This window comes from Balaenoptera acutorostrata, chromosome 13 (assembly GCF_949987535.1).
Source record: "Balaenoptera acutorostrata chromosome 13, mBalAcu1.1, whole genome shotgun sequence".
Lineage (NCBI taxonomy): Eukaryota > Metazoa > Chordata > Mammalia > Artiodactyla > Balaenopteridae > Balaenoptera > Balaenoptera acutorostrata.
This window is the reverse complement of record NC_080076.1, coordinates 83,039,860-83,059,997: the sequence shown is the minus strand read 5'-3', so window position 1 is coordinate 83,059,997 and position 20,138 is coordinate 83,039,860. Positions and strand designations below refer to the sequence as shown.

The 20,138-nt window shown below is 51.4% G+C and overlaps 1 protein-coding gene across 2 annotated transcripts in view; it reads right to left on the bottom strand.

The window, feature by feature from the left end:
- Positions 1–9,868: 9,868 nt before the first annotated feature.
- SRRM4 (serine/arginine repetitive matrix 4) overlaps positions 9,869–20,138 on the bottom strand; it is a 168,768-nt gene continuing 158,498 nt past the window's right edge. Inside the window, exons 11-13 of one of the 2 annotated variants that reach the window (XM_057527383.1) lie at positions 18,740–18,850; positions 17,946–18,086; positions 9,869–16,165 (exon numbers count right to left, since the gene is read on the bottom strand). In XM_057527383.1, the coding sequence (XP_057383366.1) occupies positions 15,868–16,165; positions 17,946–18,086; positions 18,740–18,850 (550 nt within the window). In that variant the 3' untranslated portion in view covers positions 9,869–15,867. Of the gene's footprint in view, positions 16,166–16,721; positions 16,808–17,945; positions 18,087–18,739; positions 18,851–20,138 lie in introns of those variants that run through there. The other variant, XM_057527385.1, reaches the window with a different exon arrangement.

Genomic DNA, 20,138 nt, shown 5'->3' with positions numbered 1-20,138 from the left:
ATGCTGCTTCTCCTTCCTCCCAGGCTTCCCTTCCACAAAGCCCGGGGAGGGGGTGGGGAACACACGCTCAGTGACCTCACCTCCCTTCTCATTTCAGGGATGATTGCGGCATTCAGGCCCGCAGGAGGGAAGAACTGCTGTGCAGCTAGAAATAGCAACAGCAATCATTAGCATTTATCTGGCACTTTCCATGTGCCAGGTTCTGTTCTAAGCACTTTAAATTTATGTGTATTAACTCAGCTAATCCTCCCTACAACTCCATGAGGAAGGGACTTTTATTATCCCCATTTAACAGATGAGGAAACTGAGGCACAGCGAGAGGATGTGTCTTGCTCCTGTCTATATGCCCAGTTAAGTAGCAGAGCTGGGATTTGAACCTCAGAAGTTTGGCTCCTGATCCCTCTGCTGTACTGCCTCTTGTAATCATAGTCACTGCTCACATTGATTGAGCACTGGCTGTGTACCAGGCCCTGTGCCCAGCACTTTCATTCATCGCCTCAATGAATCCCTGTAGTTCAGAGAGGTGAAGCCACCTGCCCCGGGCCACACAGCTGGCTGAGGATTGGAACTCGAGCCAGTGGGATGTGGGAGCCCCTGGTAACCAGAATGGGACAATATTGCCCAGGCCTTGTCTGGCGATCCTCCCGCATGCCTGTCGTCCTTTTCCGCCTGGGCGCTTGCTATGTTTCTGGGTGGGGCTGGGGAGGGGGCGATGCTACACCCCAGGTCCTGGAACAAGGGCTCCAAGGGTGCCACCCTCTTGGAGCTTTCACACAGGAAGGGCCACAATTAATCCCCAGACAGACAGCCCAGGGGGAGGGTGACATCACCCTGCATTCTGGAAACGGGGGCCCTGGGACGGGGAACAGCAGCCTAAATTCACACAGGTAGTGCCAGGACGAAGACCCAGGCTGATTCTGTGCTTTTTCTTTCCACTGCCGTGAGAAACCCAGGTTCTCTCCCTCCCCAGCCTTTACCCCTTCACCTGCAGGTCCAGCCACGATGGGGGTGGGGTCTGTGGGAGCTGCAGGGGGGGCCCTATGAAGCCCTCCAAGGCATGGCTTTCTGGATATCATTTTTGCCTAAAGTTTGACCTACAACTCCAGGGGTTTGCATTCTTGTTCTGGGTGTGGAGGCGGATCCTGGCGGCCTCCCCGATTCACTCAGGCTCCAGGTCCAGGAAGACCCGGCTCAGAGTTCCCTCTCTCGGTCGCCCCCAGAGTCAGCTCATTCCCCAGCAAACAGGAGGCAAGGATGATCACGCCTTTTCTCCTTCCTTTTCTCAGCTCCCCTGTGGGCGACAGTAATGGGATTCCCAGCACCTTCAGCTCCATGAGAGCAGGGCCCTTGGGTATCTCGTTCACAGCAACATCCCCTGTGCCCAGAAGGGCACCTGGTACATGACGGGAGCTCAGGAGATCTTGGCTGAGCAGATCATGTCTTATTCTCGCTGCGTCTGAACTGCCTTGCTACGTGTGACAGAATCCACGCACAGTGACAGCACTGGGATATTAACTGAAATCTCCGGAGTGCCTAGAAGGTACCAGGCACCAAGCTGAATGCTCTCCAAGCATGTTTTCACTCAATCTTTACAACAGCCCTCTGCCCTGCAGTTTGTACTATCATCACCCCAGTTTTCCAGATGAGGAAACTGAGGCTCAAGGCATGATGTAACTTGCCCAAGGCCACCAGCTTGTGGGCTCCGAACCCAGGTGTGTGTGAACTTCAAGCCCAGTGCCCCTTCTTCTGCTGCACACCCATACAAACACGTGATTAACAAATAAAATAAAAAACAACCCGCATGGCCCCTCCCTTAACAAGTCGATACCCTCCTAATCCCATGCAGGTGGTGCTTATTAAGCTCTAGCTTCCTCCTGCCATTGTCTCCAAAGTTCTCTCCAGACTGCTTCCTCTGACCACCTCTAAAAGTAATTATAATAATCCTAATCACAATTAAAATAGCAAACATTTAACATTTTGTACCGGTTGTGCTTTATGTATCAACTTAATCCTCAGCCAAATTGCTCTAAAATCGGTATCATTATCTCCATTCATAGATGATGATATTGAGTCACAGAGAGGTTAAAATAACTCTTTCAAGGCACACAGCTACTAAGTGGCAAAGCTGATATTCAAATCCAGGCACACTGGCTCCAGAGTCTGTGCTCCTAACCACTCGGTGATTCTGTGAATAACAACAATCAAAACAATGAAACAGTAATGAACCCACCATTATTCAAGACCGGTTATGTCAAGACTGAGCTCTGCTAAAATCCCTGTCTGTCTTCTCTCTTCATCCTCATAAAAACCCTAAGAGGCAGTGGGATACTGTTACTCCTGTTCTATGTGGAAAATTCTAAGGCACAGAGTCAGGCCTGTGCTGACTGGCTCCTAAGCCTATACCTTCAGCTGCCCAGGAAGCTGGGCCGCCTGGCCCCCGCCGCACGCCCGGCCAGAGCACCAGCTCTCCAAACCCAGCCGGGCCCAACAGACCGCAGCTGAGCTGCAGGTCACGGCCCACCTCTCCCTTCATCTTCTCACTGGGCCTTCCTCTCTCGAACTTTCTACCAGTCCGTCCAGACCTTCTCAGTAGAACAAACGACACCGAGAGACACTCACATTTGGGAGCCTGGAGGCTGCCTGGGATGAGCCATCGTGGTGTCAACCAGAGGATCCTCAGGTGTTACTGACGTGCAAGCTGCTCAGAGCCGGGGCGGGGCGGGGGCTCGGTGGACTCCACGGAGGGGGTTGGATCTTAGCTGCCTGTGGCTGCAGAAGGGAGTCAGGGGTCAGGTCTCTCCACCATCTTCAAACACGGACAGCCCTGGCTAACGGCTCTCAGGGGCCCCTTTACTTATTCCCCATTACTTATTCCTTTCATCATGACTTCTGAGACCCCTTTCATAACTCAAATAGTTATTCTGAGCCAGGGAACCAGATTTTTTAAGGAGTGAGAGTGCCAGCATTAACCACTTATAAAAGACAGTAAACCATGGTGGGTAAGAATGTGAACACGCCCTGATTGAATCCTGTTAGCTGTGCTGCTCTGGGCAACTGTCTTAGCCTCTCTGAATCTCTGTCTTGCCAGCTGTAAAATGGGGATGATAACAGTACCTATCTCACAGAGTAATTGTCGGCACAGATTGTGAGGGGGACATGGTCGAGGAGGTGGGTATGGGCCAGATGACGTAGGGCCTCGTGGACCCCACTAAGGAGTTAGACTTTGTCCTGAGCACTTTGAAGATCCACTGACCTGTCTGGAGAGGGAGGGTGATGTGATGAGATGTGATGTTCCAGAAAAATCACGAGCTGCTCATGGAGAGTGTATTACAGGGCAAGACTCCAGGGAGACCAGCAAAGATTTTGTTGTAGGATCCGGGGAAGATGGTGGCCTGGGCTAGGAGAGGCCTGGCCTGTTGGCTAAGAAGAGGTGAAGGGTGGATATAATCCTTGATATAGTAAAGAAGGAGAAGCAATTTGACCACGTGATTGGATGGGAGGGGAGGGTTAGGAGTTTTTAGACCTGGGCGACCAGGTGGATGGTGGTGCCCTGCAATGAACATGTGAGGACAAGCAGAGGCAGGGAGTGAAGAGACCCATTCGTTCATTCACTCTTTTATTCATTCACTTCGTATTTATTAAGTTCCTATGTGCCAAGCACCACCCTAGGGGCTAGAGAAATCAGTGAATGAGGTGAAAGTCTCTGCTCTCACATCTATCAATAAACAAATAATCCAATCAACAATTTAAATACCTTTAGATGCTGAAAAGTCTTACGAAGGAAGTAAAGGCTCTTAGTTACGTTTCTGATCTGATTTCCTGCTACCATCCACCCCTTGCCCACTGAGCTGAAGTCCCAGTGGCTTTCTTTCTGCCCTTGGGACGGAAGAGCCACACTTATTCCAGTCCGAGGACCTTCCAGTCACCTGTGACACTCCTCTCCAAATCTCTGCATCTCTGGTTTCTCACTTTGTGTCTCTACTTAAATGTCGCTTACTTGGACAAACCTTCTCCTATCATGTTCTCTCACATCAGCTGGTTTCTTTTTCTTCATAGCCCTGGCCATTAACTGACAGTTACATTTTTTTTTTTTTTAATAAGAATTCGCTTTTTTTTTTTTTTTAAGATGTTTTCTGGCTTTATTTATTTATTTATTTATTTATTTTTGGCTGTGTTGGGTCTTCGTTTCTGTGCGAGGGCTTTCTCCAGTTGCGGCGAGCGGGGGCCGCTCTTCATCGCGGTGCGCGGGCCTCTCACCGTCGCGACCTCTCTTGTTGCGGAGCACAGGCTCCAGACGCGCAGGCTCAGTAGTTGTGGCTCACGGGCCTAGTTGCTCCGTGGCATGTGGGATCCTCCCGGACCAGGGCTCGAACCCGCGTCCCCTGCATTGGCAGGCAGACTCTCAACCACTGCGCCACCAGGGAAGCCCTGACAGTTACATTTTACCACTCTATTATTTGGGGCTTTTTCTTTTTTTTGGTAATCCATCAGCATGAGAGCGTCACGAGGGCTGAGGGTGGGGACTTCTGTCACTTAGGGCTCTGTCCTTGGCACCTAAAACAGTACCTGGCACACCACCGGGATTCAGTACAATTCTGGGCACTTGGTAGGTAGCGATGCACTTCCAGACGCCATTGTGGTTGAGAAAAGCCATGTAACTAGTTGTGGCCAATGAATTGTGAGCAGAAGTGATGTCTGTCAATGCCAGTCCCAAGCATTTAATATAATAGTCCCAGGGAGACCTCAGCTCCATGAGGGCAGGACCCTTGGGTGCCTCCCCTTTCCTTCTGCACTCTGGTCACCACCATCATCCATGAGAGGCGTTCCCCTGCTGGATGGGAAATAAAGCTCTGTTCTCGTAAGACTCTGACATTTGAGGTTTATTTGTTGGTACAGCATAACCCAGGCTATTCTGATGAATAGTTTTCCGAGTTCTGTCCTTTTGTGGCTGTTGGTGTTCCTTCAAGAGAACTTCTCGCTGCTATAGCATTGTGCTGACGGGTAAATCGTTCTCTCTCCTTCTCTATGGAGAGACCTGCCTGGGAAAGAGGTATCTATTCCTCCCAGTTTGGGACATTTAGGCAGAATGCCATTACAAAGCACTTAGCAGAGGGTCACTCTGAGATCTCTGGGGAGAGCTGGAAAGTCTATAATCTTGAGGTCCCCTTTCCCAGATATCTCTGAGGTCAGTGCAGGAGGTGGTTTGACCAGTTGGTGACCGTGACACCAGGCACCTGCTTTGGAAACTTTTTTTTTTTTTTTAGGTCTGGGGATGACAGCTCTTAGGAGGGCTCAGCCTGAGAGCGTTCTCACGGTCTGTGCTGGGAGGGGGAGGAAGGTTGAAGTCTCTGGGAGGAGGTACAGAGATGGACAAGGGGAGATATAAACGTGATGTCTCCTTCTCAGGGCTGGCTTAGATTCACCCTGAATACGAGGTAGGATTAGCCTCAGCTGAGAACAACAGAGGGTCAAAATAACAGTGGCTATAAGAACAGAGAGGTTTCGTTCTTCCTAATATTAAAGTCCAGAGACATTCTGTCTGAGCTGGCATGATGCTCTGCTCTACACGGTCCTTGGGGACTGACACCTTTCCATCTTACTGCCCCATCTGTATGGACTCCAATCCCGAAGCCATCTCATGGACCAAGGAGCCACCTTGGCTCCAGCCATCATGTCCTCATTCCAGCCAGCGAGAAGAAGGAAGGGATGAGGAAGAAACAAAAAGCACACAACAAATCTCTTTTATAGAAACTTCTGGAAGCAACCATGTAAAAATTCTGCCTTTTCTCACTGGCCAAAATTAGCCACATGGCCACCCCAGCTGCAAGGGAGGATGGGAAATGCAGTCTTTATTCTGGGTGGCCCTGAGCCCAGTTAAAAATTGGGGTGGGGGTTATTACTGTGGATGAAAGGGCGATGGCTATCAGGAGGCAACTAGAAACTCTGCCGCATCTTGAGAGAGTAAAGACAGATTTTGCAGAAGAGTCCTAAAGGCTTCAAATTGGGTTCTTTTAGAAAACTGGGGGGAAATATGTACTTCTCTGCATCAAAATGCTGATAGTTTCATACATAAACTTGGCATGGGAAGTCAGATGATTCATGGACTCTCTGAAGCCCAAGCACGGGAGGTCATGGATTCCCTTAGGTTAAGATTACTTAACCTAGAGATAGGATTTGAGGTGAGAGAGACTCCAGGGAGAAAAGAAAACCTGCCATGAGTCACCTGGCCACAGGTTGGCCATAGTTATAGAAGGTTCAGAGCCAGGACTCAGAGGGAGTGGAAACCCCTGTTGCTCTGGGTACAAATGCCTGAATGATGCCCCGTGTCCTTCCACTGGTGGAGGGATGTGAGAACTACTCTGGTAGAAAATGTTGATGAAATGTCAGGGTGGGGATACATGTGGGGAGATCGCCAAGCTCTGAGGAGACTCTGGATTCTTCTAAGTGGAGGAGATATTTATGGAGGGTGGCAGCTGGGAGCGCCTCTCTTGAGAACTCGGTGTTCGAGGTGATGAAAGGCGAGAAGAGAGGCTGTTTGAGCTTTTGCCAAGGTGACCCGGCACCATCCCAGAAACTTATCAGGAGGGTACCTAGGCAACTCAGCCAGCCTACCCCCAACCCCCAACTTTTTTAGGATCAGTAACAAGGACACTACCTCCATCAGGCCCTGGGCTAAGTGCTTACACGCATCACCTCTATCCATCTCCAGGGCACCCTTATGAGATGGATACCTTCATTGTCCCCATTGGAAACACGAGGCACCTGAGGCTCAGAGAGGTTAAGCCACTTACACAGAGACACTCAGCTAGGAAGTAGCAGAGTCAAGCTCAAACCCGGGTCTTTCAGACTCCCAAGCCCTCACTCTCAGAAACTGCCTTTAAAAAATCATGCCAGGGCCGGCACTTCCTGCTGGGCATACCGGGAGCGGGGATGAACGGGGCAGGCAAGGCTTCTGTCCTCTTGGAGATGGGCAGCGAACACATAAACAAGTAAACACACTAATTACAGATAGTAATAAGCGCCATGGAAGGAATGCACAGGATAGGCAGGGGGCAGAGCCCCACTCTAGGCAGGTGAAGTCGTTCCTCTGGTCCCGCACACATGCAGTCGCCCCTGCCTGCGATCCCCGCCCCTCCCTCCTCTTTCTTGGGCCCCCTTTTCTGGCCTGGCCAACTCCACTCATTGCCCAGGCATTAGCCTAGATGTCAGTTTCTCTGCAATGCCTTCCTTGAACCTCCAAGGCTGTTTTAGCTGTCCCTTTGGACTCACCCTCATTCTAGCATCCAGCTGTGCCACCTACTAGCTGTGTGACCCGAGGCCCCCGTCTGTGCCTTAGTTTCTGCATCTGTAAAATTGGCATAAAATAACACCTACCTCATAAGGATGTGAGGTTGAAATCACATAAGTAATTTGTGTCAATATCCATGAAGCGCTTGGAATCGTGCCCGGCACAGAGCAGGTCCTCTACAAGAGTGGCCATTGTTCCTTGTGTTCTCAGTGCCACGATGGCAGCTCGTACCACACCACAGGATATCATCAAATCTGGACGGCAGATGACATCTTAGGTGCCACCTAACTCAGTGGTTCTCAGTCCTGGCTTCATATTAGAATGACCTGGGAAGCCTTTAAAAAGATGGCTGACTGGCAACCACTCTCGGCGATTCTTATTTGTGGTGGGGGGGTGGGACTTGGGCGTGGCTGGTTCTGTAAAGGTCACAGGTGTTTCTAATGTAGAGCCAGGGTTGAGAAACACCGGTCTAAGCCAACCTCTTTTATCAGGTGGAGTAACTAGGGCCCAGAGAGGGCTCGGTTTGCTCTCCTCATTAAGCCAACTAGGGGCCCCTGCCCCTTGGGGACTTTTATTTTCTGATGTTGCCCCCACCCCCTGCTTGTCTGCTTGTCTTCACCTGGTGGAGGGGCTGCGTGTGCCCCTGCGGCTGGAGAAGTTCAGGGTTTACGCTGCCTCTGCTCCATCCCTGGGCAGCCGCCAACCTGGCCGGAAAGAGAGGCACTTCTGGAAGCAGGGCTGTCTCCCCTGGAGACTGGGAGGGCTGGGTCACCTGTTCAGGCCAATCGCAGGAAGAAAAAAACACAAGAGCCCCATAACTGGGAGCCAGAACACGGAGAGAAGGGCGAAGACCTCCTCCACGAGTCACTAGGAGGCGGCTGGCATCACAGGAACCACCTCCTGGCAGACACGTTTTCCAGAAAAAGTCGTCAGAAGCCCTTAGGGAGGGCTAGCTCTGAGCAGATGGGGCTCACACCTTCGGGAGTAGAGAGGTGCAGCAGAAATGGCCCTGCAGCCCACAGACCTCGGTTCAAATACCCACTAGCTACATGGACTTCCCTGAGCCTCAATTTTCTGCTCTGTCAAATGGGGCTAACTGGGGTTTAGGAAAATGAAATAAGTTAATGCATGCAAAGGGCTTGGCACATAATTGACCCATAAAAGGTAATTATTATTATTATATTATTATTTATTGATGAAGCCTCAAAAGAGGACACTGGTGGTTGCCTTAACCAAGCCAATTTGGGAAGGAAGGAATCAGTGTGCATGAGGTGGGGCAGGGGGCACGGGGCAGGGAGGGAGTGGTGATAGATAGCTTTGGATTTACCCCAGGGAGGTGATCCCATCCAAATGACTCCCAAGGAAGATTTCCAGAGGGATGGTGGTAACCTGTTCTGTTCGATCTTTCTCCCGTAGCTAATTAATAACACACTCGCCTGTAAACAAGGGGCTGAAACAACCTCCCAGTAGCCCTGGGGGTACGGATGAGCGTGGGGCTGAGGCACGTCCTCCTCTCTGGCCCCTGGCCTCTGGCCCCTATATATATATATAGTGTGTGTGTGTGTGCGTGTAATTTTTTGGACCCACATAGTGTTTGAGAAAAGAATGAGTTATGAACATTTTAAACATCAGGAAATTCTATCTAAAAATTCAGGGTCTCTTGAGAACTTGGGAGATGTGGCAACACCAATTTGAGAGCTCTCCCTGGCAGTGGTATATTGGGCTCTCCATGAGTCCCAACCCTGTACACTTCCTCACCTGGCTGTCCCCACAGGTGTTTTCAACCCCTGTTCTCCACGGAAAGAAACTTTCACACCCGACACTGAGAACATTTCCGGAGGCCTCCACGGGGTCTCGGGGGGCCCCCCACTGTTCCGAGCTGGTTACTTTAGGCTGTCTTTCCGGACGCCCCTCCCATAGCTCAGTTTAGGAAATAGTCATCATGCTCACTAACATTCACTGAGCGCGTTGCATGCACTCAATTTGGTTTTTTCCGAGCCACCAATGGGGTGTGGTCCTTGCTCCGTGGTACACCGCTAATAAGGACGGGGTCCAGACTAGAATCCAGGTCTCTGGACTCTGTGCCCTGCGCTGAACTTCCTCCTGACCGTGAAGGCCTCGGAGAAAAACCATTGTACCAAAGGAAAGTGGTCACTTACTGCATAAGCAGATGTGTTGTAGGGCAGAGCAGTGAACAGCCTGCGGTCTGGAGTCAGCCCGCCGGGATCCTATCATCGATTCTGTGACCTTGGGCTGGTGACTTTGCTTTTCTGGGCCTCAGTTTCCTTCTTGGTAGAAAAGAGATCTTAATACCTATACCTAATATAGGTTGTGCTGAAGACTAAGGTAAAAAGGCTTAGGGAAAGGTGGCTGCTATGAATGTGTGTATGAACCCAAAATACTTACAGGCTTGTTTTGAGGAAAGGAGCGAGACAGGCACTGTGATGATGTGTAGCACAAAAGCAGGTGCCGCCTGGCTCTTCTCTGTCCCCGTCTCCCAGCCACCCCCCCTCTGCTTCCGGGCACCCTATGTAGACAGAGCACACTGGGCCGCGGATGAGAACACCATACCATGGAACCTTTTATTAGAACAGAGACACGTTTCGTACAGGCTGAAAAAAATCGGAAACCTCGGGTAGGTTATGCTTAGCTGTGGACACCAGATATCAAACAAGCCATGGCCACTGTGTCACTGGGTAGAGGACAGGGTCCCAGGATGCTGGAGAACACAGGAGCTTCTCCCCCTCTGATGTGGGCACGCGGGCAGAGGACGGCTGCTCAGGCTGAGTTGGGCTGGTGGTGGGTCCCCCAGGTTGGGGTTTTCCAGGTGGGAGTTCCAGCCCCCAATGTGGATCAAGCCCCCAGGGCTGATGTGGTAGATTTTACTAGGTCCTTGGCCAATGACTGCTGGAGGAAACAGCTGGGTATTGGGAGAGAAAAGATACAGCACACAGAGAAGTCCTCACAGCCTAGGCCTGGCAAGAAAGAGCTACCGAGAAGAGCGTGGGTGGGGCGTGGAGTCAGGCAGATCGGAGCTCAAGGGACCCTGGGCACTGTCAGTTCCCCCTTCCCAGGCCTCAGTTTTCTCATCTGAAAAGTGGAAATATGACCTGTGTCACTGGCTTGTTTGAACAATTGTACAAAACATGGCCTGACACGACACACGGTGGTGAAATCCAGAGCACGGGCAAAGACATCCTGGTCTCTCCTTTGAATACACTGGATGGCTGGGCTTGGAGAGAAGTCCAAGCTCATACAGACAGCTTTAACCCAGGCCGCAAGAGTTCCCAGGGGGCAGCACCTGGAGGTCTCCCGTGTCTGCCTGCAGGACTCAGCTACTCCCACCTCACCCTGCAAATGGAGTCCATGCCCTGCTTCTTTATTTTCTTCTGGCCCTTCAACCTACAGAAGACACGAGAGACCCTATATCTGACAGTTTGGAACTCACAGCATCAGAGTTAGAACCCCCTCCCCTCCACCCTGCCAAGAACACTTAGGCCAAGCCCCATTTTACAGATGATAAGACTGAGGCCTGAGAACCACTCCATTTCACCCAGACAGACACATACAGGCAAGAAAACCACAAAAGAATGCTGTTCCCATCTCTTTGGCTCAGCTCGTTAGAAGATGAGGCATAGCTTTTCTTGGCCACAGAAAAGCAATTACAATTTTTTGTTCTCTCTCTCTTTTTCAAGGAGTTGTGACTTTTTAATAGAAGTTAAGTTTGTGCGCAAGCATTTCATTCCTCAATTAATTTCCATCTCAATGAGGATTTCCCGGAGATAACCAGTGTTTTAGTTCCATTTGAGCTTAATCTGTATGAATGAAGCCTCCATTTCCACCAATTCCAATTTGCTGGGTGATTCTAGCACTCATTACCTGGGCGATAACGTCCCCACTGCAGACAGCTGCACCCGGAGCTGAGAGATGGACTGATTTCCAATAGCAATTCGGGAGAAGAGGTGGTCCTTCACCTCTCCCAATACCACTCAATAAATAGGAAATAAATTATTAAATAAGATACGTTCTGATGAGGGATCCCCATCATGGTATTTACAGTGCAAAACAACTACCACCAACAAACAAAACAAAAAACCCCTCTAAAAACCAAAAATAACCCAAAACAACAGCCACAGACAGAGGGGAGACAACAACTCCATCAGTATCACTGGCTCATGGGTACGGAAGTGAGAAGGAAGAGGTCACAACAAAGCATTGCTTGATGACACTGCATCTACCCTAAACTCCTCAGCTGGACACTGTTGGCCAGTGGGAGAGGAGGTGTGGTTTGAGGAGCCTTTTTTGTTTTTTTTCTTTCTTTTTAACCAGACAACATTTTCTATTCAGCTGGAGAAGAAAACAAAGCAAGACACATGCACCTGAGACTATTTTGAATATTCGTGGAAAGGAATACAGCAGAAGAAAAGATGGAAGTGGGACTCGAGAAGAAAAAAATGTGCTTTCAAACCTTTGGAAGCACCCCAAATGTTGGCCTCTTCAAGCAACGCCTTTTGGAAAGGAAGATGGGTCTAAGTAAATGAAGAGATGGGGGCTCGCTGAGACTGAGACCCTCGTGTCTTTCAAACATCATAATTTCTGTTTTATTTTTAATCTTTTGCTTCTGAAAGATTGACTTTCCATCAAAGAAGGGACAACGCGGAGGTAGGAATGCAGTCCAACCCTGGATGTCCCTGGGTGGGGGATTTGAATTAGCTTTTCTGAATCAACTGGAGGGAGTTCACATATTGCTTTTAGGTTTTATTCTCATGATTGAGAACCTCCTAAAAATGTTTGAGGATGTTTTCCTTTTTTCTCTAAGTCTCAGTGAACTCACGCTGACTTTGAAGAATTGCCCAGGCCTCAGGTCAACGTTTAGGGTTGTATCTCAAAAATTCCTCCACTACTCAAAGGTGGAAACTTGGGCCCAGAGAAAGGAAGCAATTTGCCTAGCTCCACTCACCCAGGGAATATCCATAGCAGGAAGGTCGAACGGCTGAATGTTGCTTGACCTCAAACCACATCTCCCTCCCTTTTTCCATACTGCTTTTAAAAATAAGTCCTCACCATGAGCAGGCTTGAGGCAATCTGTCTTATTCCCTGGAAGCAGAAGTGTAATGAAGGTGAAGTAGGCAGAGGAACAGCAGTGCCAGGGATTGGGAGCTCTGGTTAAACAAGGTTTACCAGTGGCCCCCAAACAGTTTTATTTTTGGATGGAAAAAAAGGAAATGTAAAGGAAATTCGAGAAACACACCAAGTGACAGGGAGGGGACAGATTTTTCTCCCAGGAGGCATTTAAGCTCTTGCAAACTTTCCCAGGCTAGGGGCACCCCCTTGCTTGGGTTAGGGCAGAGTAAAGTCACATTGCCAGGGAAACAATCAGGGATGTTGCAAAAGTCTCACCAAACCCAAAGCTGGACCAGGCGAGCTGGCCATGTCAAGGCAGTGAAGAGCGACTTTGGAAAGGGCAGGGGCCCCCTCCAGCCAGCAGCCAGAAGACGCTGCTAGCTGGTCAGAGAGGCAGGGCTGGTCAAGACCTCTGGATCCTGGTTCCCAGGACAGGTTCCAAAATGACCTTCTTGGTGGGAACTTCCGGCTGCTCCTTTCATCTTGTTTGTTTTGTTTTCTAATTTCAGAAATAGTTGTGTGCTCTCTTCTGAGATCACAGAAAAAGGCTTTTGCTTTGGGTTTGTGTGTCTCTCCCAGGATGGCTGATAACCTCGTCACAAGGCAGGCATGTCCACAGAGCAGCCTTGAGCTCTCAGGGGAAGGGGAGAAATTAGCTAAGGGGGAGTCAGAAGCATGTGTAACTTACATGAAACCAACTAGGTAGGCTCAGAAGAGCAAATGATCTCACCCACTAACTGTGTGCCCTGGAACAAGGGTGAGATTAAGATGTGCACATCTGTCTCACATTGGGTGCCTTCCTAAAGGACTTTCACAGGTGATTTAGACTCTGCAGCTTTTGCCTTACATGCTAACTTTAGACTCTAACCCCCATGTCAGCTGTGACTCTACCATGTCAGGTCAGCACCTTAGCTCGTAAGCCTCTTGACTGTTTTCATCTTTCTGGTACCTCAGTTAGGTAGCTGGGGGCGGGGGGTGGAGCAGGGGGCTGGAGCGCAGGCCTGAACCTCACTGGACGTGGACTTAGTCATGAACCTTTGGTCTGCAGTGCTTCCGGGCCACCTCCAGGGTGTTCCAAGCTTAGAGCTCTGTGAGTCTCCCCTTCAGGGAAAAGGCCAACATTCCCATCCACATCCAGCCTCTCAAAACCCATCCATGGAGACATAAGGGAAAAAAAAGAGAGATGCACAAAAATACTGTAGAAGTTCCCCCTCCTCCCCAAACACAGACACACACACACACACACACACACACACACACACACACACACACAGCCCTCTCCATATAAATAAATACTTGAATACTGCTAACGGCAACTGAGAGAGCGAGAATCCCATAAATAAATAAATAAATAACCATAAATAAATAAATAAGATAAATAAGAGGTTTGCTAGGAGCCCCCGGCAAGATGACCCCCTAGAGTTGCTTGAAGGAAGGCAGTCTGGACCGGGGGGCCGGCTCTTGGGTCTCTCACTGCCGTCCTGCTAAGGAGGTTCTGTGGCTCCAGAAAGCCTTTGTCTCCATGGAGACTGGAGTCCAGTGTGGACTCCTGGGCGGGGAAGAGGGTTATTTACAGTTGCTGTACATGCCCTCCCAGGGCACCTGCCCCTGGCCCAGGCACCTGCCATCAGGCCTTCTGCGGTGATAGCACTGGCATCCATTAGTCTTGGCGGGTGGGGCCCAGGTCTGGGCCAGAGGGCATCGTGGAAAGGCCAGGTCCTCCACTGCCGCCCTGGCGCCTGGCCCCGCTCTCCCAGTGGAGGAAGGACTTTCCGGTTGGCTGCAGGGCAGTTTCTGGACCCACGGGCTGATGTGATGGGAAAGACCGGGAGGGAGGATTTCACTGCTTCCAAGAAAAAGGATTTTTTTTCAAATGTTCCCCCCCAACCCCCCGGGGGTGTAAGGGATAAAGAATGTTTGGCTTCTGCTTCCCAAAGCCCCAGCATCCAAAGCTGGGAACTGTCCCTTTCACCCTCTCCCTCCACGCCCTGTCCTGCTGCTGTTGGCACCACAAACTGGAAACTCACCCGCAAGGCTCCGGAAAGCCAGTCAGCTGGTGAGGGGGATGCCCAAGAGTTTATTTTAAGGATCTTCTCCCTCATGCCCCTGTTCTCAGGGCCTTCCATGGGTGAAGCAGCTGGTGGTATTTGTGTGTTGGAGATCAACTTACCCTCGCTGCCCAGCCCTGGGCGGGGGGAAGTGGGGCGAGGGCAGAAATGAAGGTGGGGCTTTCCCGAGCTGGTACGAAACTCCGGAAACCAGTGGGAGCTGCAGAGCATCCAAGCCCCTTTCCCCCAGACTCTCTGGATTTGGATCTTTTCCCCCAAACCTGAGCTGCTGTGCCCCATCCTGGCAAAATTCCTGAAAGGCAAAGGAGGTGACTTAGGCTGAGGGTGGGTGAGTGCTGGGCTGCACTGGGGGGGATCCAGGGTGTGGCAGTCTGGGCAGTGAGCAGGGGGCCGGCAGGCGCCAACCGGAGGGTAAGGCCAGACAGGCTGGCGCTGCAGACTGGCAGCTGGCCACGGCACTGGTGAACGTTCAGCAGATGGTCCCGTGGAATGAAGCTGCTGCCAGCTAACAGGGCTGAGGCAAACTTGGGAAGTGGGGCCGCAGACCAGGCTATCCTGACTGTCCGCCGTGCCCGTTCTCAGAGGTCGCCGGGTCCGTGTGAGCCGCCAAGAGGCATTTCGTGTAAACGGTGCGGCGGCCTCTCTCCCCGGCTAGAAACTACTGGGCCCGTCTTCCTGACCACGTGGAGGTACTGCGGGCAGCAGACTGACCCCCTCTTTTTTGCTTCTACACTCACGGCCCGAGAGTCCATCTCCTATCTCCCGACACCTACCACCAACTGAAATGTCCATGTCCCCTACCCACGTGTCTCCCTTTCTAGGACCCAACAGCCTCTAGCTTTGGCTCTGGCCTATGTGGGGAGCTGAAAGGCCTGACCCCTCTCCTGGGCCTGAAGTGCCCTTGGTCTCTTCTAACATCCACCCCTCACTCCTATCAGGGTCCCTACACATGCAGCCATGAGACTGAATGAGAGGAGAACGAGGGCAGGTGTGAGGAAGTACCACTGGCCTTCGTATGCAGCCTGCCAGCAGTGGGCGAGCAGAACTCTCTCTACATTTTCCTGGCCAGACCCAAACTTTTGAGTCACGGACCCAACGCTTCTTACAAACCTTTGAGGTTTCTCTGTGCCAACAGAAGGTGGTTCACTCCAAATGCTCAGGCCTGAGTTGAGCCCCAGGGTGGTGTGGCGGAGGCTCCTGGGAGCTCGACACAGAGGCTGAAGCCCCCATACCCTCTTTTCCTCCCGCCCCCAGGAGAGCAGGAAGGACAGGGCCCAGGAGCCCTCAATGTCTGTACCAAGGAGAAGGCAGGGTGGGCAGGGAGTGGGGGAGGCTGGCAGAGTGAAAGGGGCACCACAGGCAGCTGGCTCAAGGGAGGGCCTTTGCTTAGCGCCTTGTGCTGGAGTAGCTGTCTGCTGAGCTGTAGCTCCGGTTCCGGCTCCGGCTCTGGCTCCGGCTCCGGCTCCGGCTCCGGCTCCGAGAGCCCAGGCTGGGGCTGCGGGAGCTGCAGCTGCTGCTAGTGTGGGTCCGGCTGCGGCTGCGGCTGCGGCTGCGGCTGCGGCTGCGGCTCGGGCTCCGGGAAGAGCTTCGGCTGGCTGAGCGGCTGTACCAGGAGGACGCACTGCTGAGGCCGCTGGACGAAGAGGGGCTGGGACGGTAGTAGGGGATGGGGCGTTTCCGGGCACTGCAGGGACCAGAGGGAGAAGGCATGAGGGCAAGGCTCCTCCCAGCCTCAATCCGGGAGCACAGGCGATGTCCCAAGAGACATTTCCCAGCTCCTCAGGGAAAAAAATTCCCATACTCTTCCCTTGCAGTCCTGAGAACATCAAGGAGATGCTTTCAGTCTACTGCTGATATGTTTTGAAAAGTCATAATCTCACTTTTTTTTTTTAACACAGCAAGGCTGGGCTCAGAGAGAACCTCCAGCTGGCAACAGTTTTGTTTTGCTATTTTTATTTTTACTAGAACCTTCTATTTATGGCAAAAAAAAGAGGCTGATTTTCCACTCACTGCAGTGCATCAAGTTTCTTTTTGAAATAAATGTATGGACCTCTTAAAAAAAAGAGCACATCTATTTACAGAAAATTAAGTAAATGGTACACTTAATAATCAGACAAGGCAAAAGTGGGGGATGGAAGTTTGGGAAGCACTGAATGGGTTCATCAAGATGGACTATTTGGGGTTGAGTACAGAAGCCAGAGCGTCTTTTGGAAATGCCACTCTCTTCATCTCAGCCTTCCTCCAAGTCCATTCCAAGGATACCTTCAAAAGTCAAGGCAGTGGGTGTAGGACTCCCTTCCTGCGTGCCAGGCCAAGGCAGGGTGTTCTGTGAGACATTTGAGAAGGCAATGCCATTACCCTGCCTTACTATCTGGGGCACAAGTTCTTTTTCCCCCTTCAGGTCTTCTCCAGGGAGGAGGCATGGGTAGCCGGGATCATTGTGGGTCTCTGGACTGAGTAGCTGACCCTTGGAGGACCAGGAGGAAGACCAACCGATTGTCAAGAGCCATTTTTAGGGTAACATTCAGCCATTCTCTCCATTTCAAGGCCTGAGAAATCTGTGTCCATTTAGACCTCAGGCTTCTCTTCTAGGGCCTTTCTCATCCAAGACTTTATCTGTTACAGGAATCTTCATCCATCTAGTCTGACCATTCAATCCATCACAGTGGAACACAGTGGGTTCTAGTGTTCTGCATGTAAGTTTATAAACTGCATTCACATCTCTTTGCCCCTTTTCATTTCATCCTTATGATACTTCTGGGAGTTATTTCCTCCAATAGCTCATGGGTGAGAAAACTTAGATTCTGGGAGGTGAAGAGACTTTCCCAGCTCACCTGGAAAGTGGCAGAGCCAAGATTCCTCTCCAGAACAATGCTCCTCCCCTTACCCACTAGGGCTCCCTCCCGGTCTTTTTGGCACCTAAACAATCCTGTTTGCCCTCCCTACACTTGGTTCAGGGTATAATTACCTATGGGTCTATTCAAGCCTTGCATCCGGGCGTGTGGGTCTAAGGGCGGAGGTCTGTGGCCACCGCCTGGCTCCGCCCCCACGCAAAGTCCCGGTTCTGTTCCTTGCTTGGGTCCCCATTCCAAGGCCCGACCTCTTTCTGCGGCCCAGCCCCGCCTCCCCCGCCCCAGCTGCATGCGCAGATTCCGGCCACACCCGATTCCTCCGGCTGGGCTCACCCCTTTGCCCACCACTGCATTCTACCCCGCCCCGCCGGCCTAGGCCCCGCCTCCATGGCCCCCCCCCTCCTTCTTGCAAGCCCGCACGGTGGCTGAGGGTGCTGACTCGCCCGAGGCTTTGAACAGAAACTTCATTTCGGTGGCTGATGGGGGGCAGGGTGTCCCTGAGCTCCCACAATCCTGCAGTCCAGCCCTAAGGAGGCCTGGGGAGAGTGTGAGACCCCAGCGGGTGGGAAGGGAGTGGAAGTGAGGGCGGAGGTGGGTGCCTCCTGGCCTCACCTCGTTATCCTCCGCGCCTCCAGGTGGCTCGGGGAGTCTCTCCGGCGCTTCCGCATGGGCGAGTAAGACCGACGTCTCCGCCGCGCTCGCTCGCGCTCCCGCTGCTGCGAACCCTTCTCGCTGTACTTGGGGTCCCGGTCCCTGAAGGGGTGCGGTGGGGATGTTACTGGGGAGCTGGGGCTGGCCTGGCTTTTCGGTGGGAGGGGGGCACTCACTTCCTCCTTACCTTTGCCCTCCCCCCCCCCGCTGGGGCAGGGGATGGGGTCTGCACGGGGCCCCTAGGGAGGTGGGAGGGAAAATGACCCGGCTGTGGGGAGAGTCTGCATGGATGGGTGGGTACCCGGGGTGGGGAGGGAGGGCCTTGCAGCTGGGCGTGTGTAGGGGTGTCAGCCTTTGAAGGTGGGCATTGCAGGGTGAGGATATGACTGTTAAGTGGGCCCAGGTGCCGAGTAAGAATCAGAACTGGGGGGTCTGGACATAGGGATGAGGGGTAGTATTAGGTGTGCGAAGAGTCTGAGGGCTGGGGTGTGGCCGTTGGAGTGTTTGGGGTGGGTACATGAGAACGCTGGGATGTACTGGGGGCCTCACTGCCACTCCAGACACGACAAAGGGAGCCACTAGGATGCTGAGTCATCTCCCATCCGTAACCGGGCAGGGCTTGACCTGAGAGGAACTCGCGGGGCTTGGGCGACGCTCCAGAGAAGCGAGTCGAGGAGGCGGTGCCAGACAGGCGGATCTGAGCAAAGGAGTGGGGACTGGGAGGCGGGGCCTAGCCTGACGAGCGGGGCCGGTACCTGCTGGGACTGTAGCGGGAGTAGCTGGGGCTGCGGCGGGACCTAGAGCTTCTGCTAGGCGGGCTCCTCTTGCCAGAGCTGGAGGAATAGCTGGGAGAGCGGGAGGAGGACCTGGAAGAGAGGAGACAGCCTCTGAGGGGCCTGCTGAGCTCTGCTGGGCTTGCCCCGCCTGTCCAGCATTTTATTCAGCTGGTCTCCAGGCCTTTTTATTTCTGGAGGCCAGACAAAGGAACCAAGCCCTTACCTGAGGATGAAATCCCCTCCCTTTTGGATGGTTAATAATGATATCAACAACTTCCCCTTATTGAGTTCTTCCTATCCTGGCCACTTGTTAGCTGTGTGACCTTGGGCAGGTGATCTCACTTCTCTGGGCCACTATTTTCTGATCTGTAAAATGGGGGTAATTGTACTTACCCCATAGAATTGTAAATTAAACGTGTAAATTAGGGTGACTTACTTAGCATCTTGGCATATAGTCAGCACACAGGAAATGTTTATTATTATATGATTATTATATATTCTACTATGTGCCAGATTTTGAACTAATTTTTTTAAAATATCTTTATTGGAGTATAATTGCTTTACATATATCCCCATATCCCCTCCCTCTTGAGCCTCCCTCCCACCCTCCCTATCCCACCCCTCTAGGTGGTCACAAAGCACTGAGCTGACCTCCCTGTGCTATGCAGCTGCTTCCCACTAGCCATCCATTTTACATTTGGTAGTGTATATATGTTCATGCCATTCTCTCACTTCGTGCCAGCTTCCCCTTCCCCTACTGTGTCCTCAAGTCCGTTCTCTACATCTGCGTCTTTATTCCAGCCCTACCACTAGGTTCATCAGTACCGGTTTTTTTGATTCCATGTATGTGCGTTAGCATGCAGTATTTGTTTTTCTCTTTCTGACTTGCTTCACTCTGTATGACAGACTCTAGGTCTATCCACTTCATTACAAATAACTCAATTTCGTTCCTTTTTATGGCTGAGTAATATTCCACTGTATATATGTGCCACATCTTCTTTATCCATTCATCTGCTGATGGACATTTAGGTTGCTTCCATGTCCTGGCTATTGTAAATAGTGCTACAATGAACATTGTGGTACATGTATCTTTTTGAATTATGGTTTTCTCAGGATATATGCCCAGTAGTGGGATTGCTGGGTCATATGGTAGTTCTATTTTTATTGAACTAATGTTTTGTATATATTATCTCATTTAATCCTCAGCACTTCCTAGGGTTAGGTACTATTATCAATCCCATTCTATAGATGAGGACACAGAGGCAGAGAGAGATGATATATTGGGTTGGCCAAAAAGTGCCTTTGCTTTTTAAGTAAAAATAAAAGACACATTTTTCATTTTCACCAGGAACTTTATTGAACAACATATTCACCCTTT